At 39.5% G+C, this 12,565-nt stretch overlaps 1 protein-coding gene across 2 annotated transcripts in view; it reads left to right on the top strand.

Moving 5' to 3' along the window:
* The window catches only part of ADAMTS3 (ADAM metallopeptidase with thrombospondin type 1 motif 3), a 332,671-nt gene that overhangs the window by 183,972 nt on the left and 136,134 nt on the right, over positions 1-12,565 (top strand). For both annotated transcript variants that reach the window (XM_040326191.1, XM_040326182.1), the window contains exons 6-11: positions 2,066-2,149; positions 4,649-4,805; positions 5,121-5,226; positions 10,138-10,281; positions 10,600-10,732; positions 10,852-10,965. In XM_040326191.1, the coding sequence (XP_040182125.1) occupies positions 2,066-2,149; positions 4,649-4,805; positions 5,121-5,226; positions 10,138-10,281; positions 10,600-10,732; positions 10,852-10,965 (738 nt within the window). The remainder of the gene's footprint in view (positions 1-2,065; positions 2,150-4,648; positions 4,806-5,120; positions 5,227-10,137; positions 10,282-10,599; positions 10,733-10,851; positions 10,966-12,565) is intronic.

Raw genomic sequence — 12,565 nt, 5'->3', positions numbered from 1 at the left:
CAGCAGCAACAGTATTACATCTAGTACATGCAATATCTCGGCCCAGACCCATTCGAGCTAAAGAAAAAAAAAACTTTATTTAAACAGTTTTGGTGGATGTAATTTACAGACTTTGCCTGGACAGTGAGACTAGCAGCGGTGGCTTTAAGCAAGCATCAAAGGCCTTAAAAGGTTTATTAAAGGATTTGAGACTGTTCACACAAAAACATGTATGAAGATTTACTTCAGTTATCCAATCATGTAAAAGGAAAAATCCCTTTTAGCTATTTCATCTGCATGATTGGATAATTGATCTTGACAAAGTATATTTTGTGAACTTTCTCAAAACCCTTTATTAAATCAATCTTTATGTGTAAGACAAAGACAAAAATGATGGTCCCCTTTTAAAGTGTTCTTATAATTGTTAACAATAGCTTGCTACATTACAATCCTGTATATTGTTTTACTTCTACTAAACTGCAACCTACTGTTTATGAGTATGGGAAACCCTTAATTTATTCAATTTCTTATGTGCCAGTTTGGGTTTCTATATTTCAAGTTATTTTCTCAAGCAGTCTGTTTTTTTTGCCAGTGGAAATGTTTCTATTGAAACAATTTTTAAGAGTTCTGACTTCTAGGGGAGTTAAAAGCATTGCCTGCAACTGCTTTTACACATTAAAAAATGGAAAAGTTGCATAGACTAATGATGTACTGCCAGCCTGCCAAAAGGATGTCCTAGTTTCCCATTTCAGGACATAAAGGAATGTTCTCCTTTTCCATCATGAGGTTGGATTCTCCTGTTACTTTATTATTATTTTTTTATGCTCATACTGGAAATCCAGCCAAAACTTTTTTTTTTTGTTTGGGGGTTAGACCCTGTGACATCTCTACAGTGCTTTCTGTGATCCATTTGGGAAATATTCAATTCAGTTTCTGCCGGGGCTGAAGTTTCACTTTAGAGCCCATTTACCCTATAAATGCACATAAAAAGCTATAAAAACAAATCTCTGTTGGCCTGCAGCCACATGCATCTCTGTGTGTTTTTATGCACATTTCTCCAATCTTTATGCTCATTTGTGGGGTTTTTTTTTGCATAGTTTTTTTTTTTTTTTTAGTTAGGGCATGTCATTGGTGATATTAGGTGAGGAAAACACAGGCAACTGCACATAATGTGAACAGTCTCTTAAAGTGAAAGTTAAATATCAACTAATCCTTTTCACTGCAGCCTGCTGCTGCCTGTCAACTCTGATGTTTGTGCCATAAACGTAAACAGGCCTCCCGATTGCTCCCCTTTTCCTTCAGGTGTACTTGGTGTTCTGCATTCCCTCACCATTCTCAATTTTTTCCATTGCTCCAATAGATATGTGTGACTTGGGACTGCAAACGGTGCCAACACATATTACCATTACATATTACCTGTCATAGGCAATATCAGATCACAGTTCACTGGTCAATAATTAGGCCTCAACAACAAAGGAACAAACTCACTTAATTTCTGTGCTCAGTAAATCTGATACAAACCCCATGTGGTGTTTGTCCAAGATATGTCTGAGCATAGGGACATCTAGGAATATATAGAATTATTTTCTCTGTTTTCCCTTTTCTGGATTGTGTAAAAATGTTGTTTCTAATTACAAAATTTAATTGAACACAATGCCGGCATGGGTACATGCCCATTAGTGTCTGATGTGTGTGCATCTAAGTAGCACCTAAAATCGTTGTCTCAGTGTTTGAAAAAACAGCATCCCTTAATCTTTTATATGAAAAGAATGGGGACTCTGCCTGTCAATTTTGTGTCTCTGTTCTGGGCATACCCATGTTTCTTTATCATATGATGCACATGGGGATCACCTTAATTTACAATGAGTCGTAGGTATAATCATTTCTAAAAGGTGTTCCCAAGGCCTCAAAATTATTTCAAAGGTTCTTCAGGAGTAAAAAGGTTAAGACATAGTCTAAATTCTAGTAAGCGATTTTCATTTAACTAATATTTGCTGCACTGGGGGTGTTGTTGACATATACATTTTTAATTAATCATTATTAATGATTTAATTAATCATTATTGTTGTCATTATCTCTTCTGTAGGTTAATGAAATTTATCACGATGACTCCATTGGTGCTCACATTAATGTAGTCCTGGTCCGAATGATTATGCTTGGTTATGCAAAGGTAAAAAAGACAACTAACATGATAATCTTCTGTTTTGCAAGCTAAAGCTGTTCAGGGTGATAATTGTCATGTAGGGTTATGTAAGCATATATGCATATATTGGAAGGAAATACAATGACCATAGTAACCAATCACATCTCTGCCATGTACAATGCAGGTAGTCAACGTAAGCCAAACTCTGATTGTTTTCTGTGGATAGGACTTTTGTTATCAGACCATACATCCTTAAATTGTAGCCATATGCTAATATTTTGGTTGGTCCAATAAAAACATAAAGCAGTAGGATACTTTAAAGACCAGTCCTAAACAGGCTAATCAGGCTGTGCCTAATCACATGGGTCTTTTTTATTTATGCTGGTAAACAAGTTTATTAAAATCTGCTATGTTATGTTGAAATATGCAGGCGCAATGTGGCATTCAACTAGAAAATGCATTTCCTGCAGAAAATGCGTGGGAATGCTGAATAGCTGAATTGCTAAGCCTACACCAAAGCCATTCACCATAACCACTACACTATCTTTAGGACATACAAGCAGTGTTCCTTCAGTACTTATAAAGCCTCTCTTTGATCATTCAAGGGGTTGTAAAGGTAAAACAATTTTTCCCTAAATAGCTTCCTTTACCTTAGTGCAGTCCACTTTCACTTACCTCATCCTTCGATTTTGCTTTTAAATGTCCTTATTTCTTCTGAGAAATCCTCACTTCCTGTTCTTCTGTCTGTAACTACACACAGAAATGCAAGGCTTTCTTCCTGGTGTGGAGAAAGCCTCTTGAGGGGGGAGGGGGCGAGCAGGAGTGTCAGGATGCCCACTAACACACAGCTCCTTTCTCTATCTGCAAAGTAGAGAGTGTCCTGACTTGCCTGCTCGCCTCCTCCCTTGCCTGACTTGCCTGCTTGATTCACAAAGCACTTGCCTGTAAAGTTGCCGCGGCGTAGCGTAAATCCCTCCAGGGCGAGCCCGCCTAATTCAAATGATCCGGGTAGGGGGTGTGGATCATTTAAATGAGGCTCGTTCCCGCGCCGAACGTACTGCACATGCTCTGTTTTAAAATTTCCCGCTGTGCTTTGCGCGAAATGACGTCGCACCGACGTCATTTTTTGAACTTCGACGTGAGTTACGTCCTTTCCTATTCACGGACGACTTAGGCAAAAAAAAAATTCAAATTCGACGCGGGAACGATGGCCATACTTTAACATGGCAAGTCTAACTATAGGCCACAAAATAGCAGCTTTAACTATACGCCGGGAAAAGCCGACTAGCGACGACGTAAAAGAATGCGACGGCCGCGCGTACCTTCGTGGATCGCCGGAAAAAGCTAATTAGCATACCCGACGTGGAAAACAACGCAAACTCCACCCAGCGGGCGCCGAAGTATTGCACCTACGATCCGAAGGCGTACGAAGACGTACGCCTGTCGGATCGAAGCCAAAAGCCGTGGTATCTTGGTTTGAGGATTCAAACTAAAGATACGACGCAGCAAATTTGAAAGTACGCCGGTGTATCAGTAGATACGCCGGCGTACTTGTACTGTGAATCTGGCCCAGTATATTTTAAAAAGTATAAATAGTAGAAAAAAAAGTTGAAGTCCCATCATTAGCTGAAAGAGCTGAACATTTTAAAAGTTGAATGGTCTTAATAGCTAAAAAAGTATGCAGAAGTTACACAGAGCCAAAAACGTATGGAATAAAAAGAATAGTAAAAAATGAATAACAATACTGGGAATGCTATTAAGCACTCCCACTAATTAATAAGAATAATAAAAACACGAATAACAATACTGGGAATGCTATAGAGCATTCCCACTAAATATGCAGGCACAATCTGACCAGTGAATTACATTTTGCCTAAAACTTTTTTCCATGAACATGCATGTTCAGCTAATCCAAATGTGCATGTTTAAATATAGAGAGAAGGAAGTGTAGCATAGAAAACAACCTTCCCCCATGGCAGATTGTCTGGTGGAGGTGGAGGCAAGGCAAGTTTAACAATAAACTGTAAATTGGTTAGAAAAACCCAATGCAGAATGGCTTTTTCCCCAGAGAAGGTTCATTCAGGGGATTTTGGTAAAGTCAGGCCCCGTACACACGACGAGTTTCTCGGCAGAATTCAGCCAGAAACTCGGTTCAGAGCTGAATTCTGCCGAGAAACCCGGCCGTGTGTACACTTTCGGCCGAGGAAGCCGACGAGGACCTCGGCGAGGAAATAGAGAACATGTTCTCTATTTCCTCGTTGTTCAATGGCAAAAGTCGGCCCGCCGAGTTCCTCGGCGGCTTCCACACTGAACTCGACGAGGAACTCGATGTGTTTGGCACGTCGAGTTCCTCAGCCGTGTGTACGGGGCCTTAGAGTTTGCTTATAGAGAATTTCTTGTTTTTCCTTAAAGGGAACCTTGTTGCTATTATTGTGACAACTACAATAATGTTCATTAAATCAAAGTGTAGCATTGCTTACTGCACTGGTTTTAGGGTGTTATCTTGCATCTTTTTTTCTCTTGTAGTCTATCAGTTTGATTGAAAGAGGAAACCCATCAAGAAGTCTTGACAATGTGTGCCGATGGGCATACCAACAGCAAAAATCTGACCCCAACCATTCTGAACACCACGACCATGCAATTTTTTTGACAAGACAAGATTTTGGTCCTGCTGGAATGCAAGGTACACAAATTCTAGAAACAATAGTCATTATGGGTACATTGTCCTCGAGAAGTTTGTTTCCTTAGTTCAGATGCAACAAAGGAGGCCATAAATCCTTTCAGCTTTAGAAAGGAGGAGGAGCAGAGCCTTCTCCAATTTTTTACTTTGTTGAGGGTCACCACAGGGCATGGTATCAGTTTTGTGCATGGTCTAGGAATCATTGCACTGGTTTTAAGGGGCTGGTTGCAGTTGTGAATACAGTTTTTATTATGCCATTGCATTATAAATTATGAAGAAGTGAAGAGTTTTATTACTATCTTGTGTTTGTCATACAAGGCTATGCTCCAGTGACTGGAATGTGTCATCCTGTAAGAAGCTGCACGCTGAACCATGAAGACGGTTTCTCTTCTGCCTTTGTGGTTGCCCATGAAACTGGCCATGTGTAAGTAGAACTGTAAATGAGAGGGTGGCTAACACTGATAAAAAAAAATCTCTTTTCTTGACCAAGTTTTAGTATCTGAGAAGGATTAGGAAAGGGTGAATCCCAGTTTGGATTAACAATTTATTAATAGTTTACTCTGTTTGACTGAACTAGTCATAACAATTTCCTGTGTAATTTCTAAATACCATTGTGCACTGCCGAAAACACTTTATTCAAAGAAAGTTTATGGAATTTGTGACTGTAGATGTCAGAGGCCCTATGCATGTTTCTGTTCATAAATTACAAAAGACAAAAACCTACACTGCTCATGTGTAAGCAGTACCCCAGACAACATTGAAATGTCTGATTCTATGATACAGTCTGGAAAGCCTTTGACTTGTTTTGTACTTATGAACAGTATATTAAGAAGCAAACTCAACAGGTTGAGTTTTCTGCATATATGTACAATAGCAGTGTGTAGAAATTAGTGTAATTTTTTGAGGGTGATTCAGTTATCCGGCATTTGAATTTTATTTACAGTCTTACACATTGTTGCTGTATTCTAATGCTTGTTGTGCCCTCACTGCTGAAAAGCACATGCATTAAACATAATAATCGCTGTAACCTTACCCTATAAGTCAAAAGAAACAAAATTAATTTGGAATAAGGGCAAGGCCACAGCTTTAATAAATTAGTGCAATTACACGTTTTCTTTAGCCATCATGATCAACGTCCCAAATTAGTTGCCAGTAACAGGAAATCTATGACTATCTTGTAACCATAACTAAACAATAACCTAAATGCCAGCCCTTACCATGAGTATCATGCTTGAAATAGTAGATTGATGGTATTGGAAACTTAGGTGGATATACTTAGGTGCTAATAATATATTTGACAAACACATACTGGTCGTATTCCAATAGGGTATCTAGGTGATAGATAGGCTTCTTTTGTGAACTGAGGAACTGCAACAGTTGCCTTGGACTGTAAGCATTATTTTGACTGTGATGATCAAAGTACCACACCATGGGTTAAAGCTAAAATGTTTCAGGGACCCCACAGTGCACCCTTCATCAACGTAAAACATGATATGATGATATTAAGTCATTAAAGGAGTTGTAAAGGTTTGTTTTTTATTTTCTAAATAGGTTCCTTTAAGCTTGTGCATTGTTGGTTCACTTATATTTTCCTTCAATTTCCCTTCTAAATGTTTCTTTTCTTTATCTGAATTTCTCACTTCTTGTTTCTCGTCTGTAAGCTTGCCCCATCATCCAAGTCGTTCTGGCTGGGGGTTAGTCAGACAGAATAGCTTACTGAGGAGGAACAGGAAGTGAGAAATTTAGACAAAGAAAACAAAGAAAAACATTTAGAAGGGAAATCGAAGGAAAAGGTTAGTGAACCAACAATGCACTAGCTTAAAGTGGAAGTAAACCCTCCTATCGTTTTCAGCCAAGGAAGCGGCCATCTTGACCTCTGTTTAATCTGCAACTGCCATGATGCTGTACATGTGACCTGTTATGAAACCAGCCATTGGATGATAGCAGTGTGGTTGAGAGCACAAACAAATAAGACAGCTAGCATTTCCGGCATGCCGGGAATGTTAACTGTTTTTGTAACTATAAAATTGAAGGGTTTACTTCCACTTTAAAGGAACCTATTTAGAAAATAAAAAACAAACCTTTACGACTCCTTTAAGCTAAAATGCTGTAAAAAGAGATAAAAAAAATGTAGTTTTTACATTTGTGGGCATAGCTGAATGTACATAAGCCATACTGTATTTACACAACACACTATTACAATTATGTGCTAAAACGAATAGCTATAATCATGTTGTGACCTTGAGATTTTCAATGATATTCAAACATTATGAATAATAAATGAACTAGTGATGAATGAGCATGACCGCAACCTACCTATCACTTAACATCAGTATCAGACAGACATTTGACTATACCAAAAAGAAAAAAAAACTATTAAAGAGTACCATATTATGCACATTAAATAATTTAAATATGCTGAGCATACAAATACATCACTTTAAAAGAAAACCCAGACGGACCAAAAAATCTTTAATTGAAATTACAGCTTCTCTCCACTTGTTTTCTATGGTGAGCAGAAACTTGTCAGGTTTCAGAGTCTCTGATGTGAAATTTGAGTATTAATTAACAGTACTTTATAGTACCTGCAGCTATAGAGGTCAGTGAGGGCTTTTACTTTCTTTCACTGTTTGTTAAAAATATGTAAATGTTTTGCTAGCCATAGTCTGAGCACAGTTGCACTGTAGGGGATAAAACAGTAATCAATTTTCCAAGAGATGGCAAGTAAAAACTGCCAATAAAGCTGTGACAACCTTTATACTAAAAACAAGGGGGCAGAAATGTCTGCAAGTGACTGCAGTCTTCAAGGTCAGTGTCTGTAACATCACAGCATTACACATGACAACCCAGGGACACAATTGCACCTAAACACAAATAAAATGCATAGACACTTGCACACCTAATTAAAATGCCATGATCTCAGCAGTCAGAGCAGAGCTCCTTTTCACCAAAGCTCTAGGATTCACCATCTATTATCTTGAGAAAATGTAGCAACCATATTTCCTTTGTCAACTCCATAGCTTAGATTTAGTAGCATACTACTTTTACTATACAGATCCATTTTCAACACTATGGGGCAGATCCACAAAGAAAGTACGCTGGCGTATCTAGTGATACGCCGGCGTACTTTCAAATTTCCCGCGTCGTATCTTTGTTTTGAATCCTCAAAACAAGATACGACGGCATCTGGGTTAGATCCGACAGGCGTACGTCTTCGTACGCCTTCGGATCTTAGATGCAATTCTTCGGCGTCGGCTGGGTGGCATTCCCATCGCATTCCACGTCGAGTATGCAAATTAGCTATTTCCGACGATCCACGAACGTACGAGCTGCCGTCGCATTCTTTTATGTCGTTTCCATTCGGCTTTTTTCGGCGTATAGTTAAAGCTGCTATCTGGTGGCGTACGCAATGTTAAGTATGGCCGTCGTTCCCGCGTCGAATTTTAATATTTTTTATTTTGTTTGCGTAAGTCGCACGTGAATCGGGCTGGACGTAATTTACATTCACGTCAAAACCAATGACATCCTTGCGACGTCATTTACCGCAATGCACGGCGGGAAATTTAGGGACGGTGCATGCGCAGTTCGTTCGGCGCGGGGACGCGCTTCATTTAAATGAAACACGCCCCCTACTCGCCGATTTGAATTATGTGCCGTTACGCCTGCGCTAGATACACTACGCCGCCGTAACTTACAGCGCAAATTATTTCTGGATTCAAAGCTTTGAAAAGTAAGTTACAGCGGCGTAGCATATCTCACATAAGCTGCGCCCATGCAAATGTAAGTGAATCTGCCCCTTTAACCACTTAACCCCCGGACCATATTGCTGCCCAAAGACCAGAGTACTTTTTGCGATTCGGGACTGCGTCACTTTAACAGACAATTGCGCGGTCGTGCGACGTGGCTCCCAAACAAAATTGGCGTCCTTTTTTTCCCACAAATAGAGCTTTCTTTTGGTGGTATTTGATCACCTCTGCGGTTTTTCGTTTTTGCGCTATAAACAAAAATAGAGAGACAATTTTGAAAAAAATGAATATTTTTTACATTTTGCTATAATAAATATCCCCCAAAAATATATAAAAAAACATTTTTTTTCCTCAGTTTAGGCCGATACTTTTTCTTCTACATATTTTTCATAAAAAAAAATCGCAATAAGCGTTTATTGATTGGTTTGCGCAAAAGTTATAGCGTTTACAAAATAGGGGGTATTTTTATGTCATTTTTTTAATATTTTTTTTACTAGTAATGGCGGCGATCAGCGTTTTTTTTTTCGGTATTGCGACATTATGGCGGACACTTCGGACACTTTTGACACATTTTTGGGACCATTGGCATTTTTATAGCGATCAGTGCTATAAAAATGCATTGGATTACTATAAAAATGCCACTGGCAGTGAAGGGGTTAACACTAGGGGGCGGGGAAGGGGTTAAGTATGCCTGGGTGTGTTCTTACTGTGGGGGGGGGGGGTGGCCTCACTAGGGGAAACACTGATCCTCGGTTCATACATTGTATGAACCGAAGATCAGCATTTCCCCTGCTGACAGGACCGGGAGCTGTGTGTTTACACACACAGCTCCCGGTCCCCGCTCTGTACCGAGCGATCACGTGTGCCCGGCGGCGATCGCGCACGGGAGTTGGGGGCAAGCGGGGGGCGCGCGCGCGCGCCCCTAGTGGCGGCTGGGAGAGAGGACGTCATACTACGTGCTCTCGCCCAGCCGAGCCAACTTGCCGACGTATAACGGCGGTGGGCGGTCGGCTAGTGGTTAAGTACAGAAAATAGATTTACCAGTGATTTCTATGGGCTTGCAGATTGTAATTGCATTTAGCATAATTAAGAAAAAAAATGCCATCTGATGGATTATTTTGATAGAAGAAACTTTGCATGACTCTTCTGCCAAAACATTTTTTTTCCCCTACCAATGGTTTGTGTGTACACTGCTTGCACTGCATGTGCAGAGCAGTGTTGGCACTAATAATAATCAGGTGCCAGAATAATGTAACTCCAGGAAACAGATGATTTTTTGCCACACAATGACTGAAGAGAAAACATGTAGATTCGAAAGACATGCAGGAAAAGATGGTAGCAAAAGCCACAGAGTGGCAATGAGGAGCACAGATCTGTCAATAATGGCAGAGGGAAACCCCAGATTTAGGATCTGGAATAATGTGAAAGTACGCTCTGCATACTTGCACATTATGGCAGGAGCTGCAAAGGTCATCCCCACTACAATTTTAATAAACCTAATTGTGATATTGCAATATTCATCTGCTCCAGCATTGACTGGTACAAAATATCAATGAGCTTCTTCCAACATAATTTGTTTATACATCCAGTCTAGGTATGGAACATGATGGACAAGGAAATCGATGTGGAGATGAAACAAGCATGGGCAGTGTTATGGCTCCTCTGGTGCAAGCAGCGTTCCATCGGTATCACTGGTCTAGATGCAGTGGGCAAGAGCTGAAGAGACATATACAGTAATTCAATGTTTACTTTTTTTTTAACTTTTTTAGATTTGCAAGGGCTCTTTTATATACACCTGCTTAGCACACAAAAATGTAAATGCCAAACTTTTGGGACCATAAATCTATCCATTTAAGGGAATTTACAGGAATACTTAATTTTTATTGATCATGAATAGAATTACAAATTATTTGGTGGCTTAACCAGTAAAGATATGCATAACTAAAATGTGTATTCAGTTGTCTGTCTACAGTGAAAATGTATTTACTTTCTTAATGGTAACGTCAGGGATAATATAAAATCATTGTTAAGCATATTTTTATGTTTTTCAGTTTGTATGATTGCCTCCTGGATGACCCATTTGAGCATGACTGGCCGAAACTTCCAGACCTCCCGGGAATTAACTATTCTATGGATGAACAGTGCCGCTTTGACTTTGGTGTGGGCTACAAAATGTGCACAGCTGTACGCTATACATATTTTAAATGTTTAGTTTATATGTTTATTTGTGTAATTTTTTTTTGCCTGTTTCTGTTTAAAGCTTGGTTATTTAAAGTTAATTTTAAGCAAATATATTTTTTCAGTTCCGTACATTTGACCCTTGCAAGCAGTTGTGGTGCAGCCATCCAGATAACCCATATTTTTGTAAGACCAAGAAAGGTCCTCCTCTCGATGGAACAGAATGTGCTCCCGGAAAAGTAAGTTACCATTTGTCTATATGAGATTCATAAAATTCAACCTTTTTAATGTTACATGCATAGATTTAACAAATGAGCACCAGCAGTTTAGCATTATTTGCATAAATAATTATGAATTTGCATTAATTGTGTTAAAGAAGTGCCACTAAAGATTATAGGGCCAAATCCTCAAAAGAGATACGACGGCGTATCTACTGATACGCCGTCGTATCCCTGTTTCTAACTATGGAACTGATCCACAGAATCAGTTTTCCATAGTTAGGCAGAAGATCCGACATGTGTAAGGGACTTACACTGCCGGATCTTAGGATGCAGTACCGCATCCACCGCTGGGGGCATTTCGTGTCGAAATGCCGCCTCGGGTATGCAAATTAGCAATTCGCTTTTCAGCTTTGTTTTTTCTCCGTAAGTTTTAGTTTGCAAACGCAAAATTAGGGCTGCTTTTACAAAGTGTAAAGTTAGTACACCATGTAAAAGCAGACCCTTCTGTCCAGCGACGCGATTTTTTTTTTGTTTTGAATTTTTTTTTTCCCGCCGTATGTTTTTTTTTCCCGACGCAACTTTATTGACCCGATGCGATCCACAAAGCTTGGCGTAACGTAATTTTGCGCTATGCACGTCGGGAAAATGACGTCACGAGCATGCGCAGTATGGCCGGCGCGGGAGCGCGCCTAATTTAAATGGGAATCGCCCCCATTTGAAGAGGAACGCCTTGCGCCGGCGGAATTTAAGTTACACAGCCGAAAGTTTCTAGGTAAGTGCTTTGTGAATCGGGCACTTAGGTAGAAATTTTAAGGCAGTGTGACTTAAATGGAAAAATTTACGTTAGGCCGGCTCTTTGTGGCTTTGGCCCATAGTCTACATTTACAACTATGCTAACCTTTGCAGCCCTTATGTGATCAGTCAGCTCCATTAGGTTCCTTTGGTGATCTGCTCCACCTTGCTGAAATTTATGTCAGCTTTACTGTCTTTACAGAGGAATCATCTGGCATAACATAAGCAGGAGCAATAGAGAGGGGAGATCACAGAAGAAACATTACAAAGCTGAAATTAAACAGCAAAGTTACAAAGATAAACATAATTTCACTCAAATGCTCTTCTGATTCTACTTCACCCCAATTAATTGTCATAGTTTTCCTGGAGGGTCTCTGTTTAAGCTGTCTTAAAAAAAATATGTAGACTGCCAAAGCTGAACTCAAGGGCACACTCAACTAGACAATGTTTACTGAGAGAATGGTCTTCCCATTTTTAGGTAAAAGCTTGATGAATATAACTAATATAAGGGCTCAACTTTTTGCCTGTGCTTTTCTGTTGGTGTGTTAGAATTTTTTTTATAAAGGGAGCAGGGAGCACTGGAACCAATTCAAATTTTGCATAGGGAATTTAAGACAAAATTTGGAGATTTCTGCAGTTTTGCCATTTTGGCCAAATTGATTAAAGCCAATGGTAATATGAAATTGAAGGTGGGTATTGGTGTTTAAAGGTCCAGTGGACTTCAAATAGCTTCTGATGGTTAGATAAGCTATTTTTAACTATACTGGACTTGATCTTGTGCCAAAAAAAGGCTCATCAGCCTCAATATTTCCCTATTTCAGAGCAG

Source organism: Rana temporaria, chromosome 1 (assembly GCF_905171775.1).
Source record: "Rana temporaria chromosome 1, aRanTem1.1, whole genome shotgun sequence".
Lineage (NCBI taxonomy): Eukaryota > Metazoa > Chordata > Amphibia > Anura > Ranidae > Rana > Rana temporaria.
This window is presented reverse-complemented; position numbering and strand designations above follow the sequence as displayed.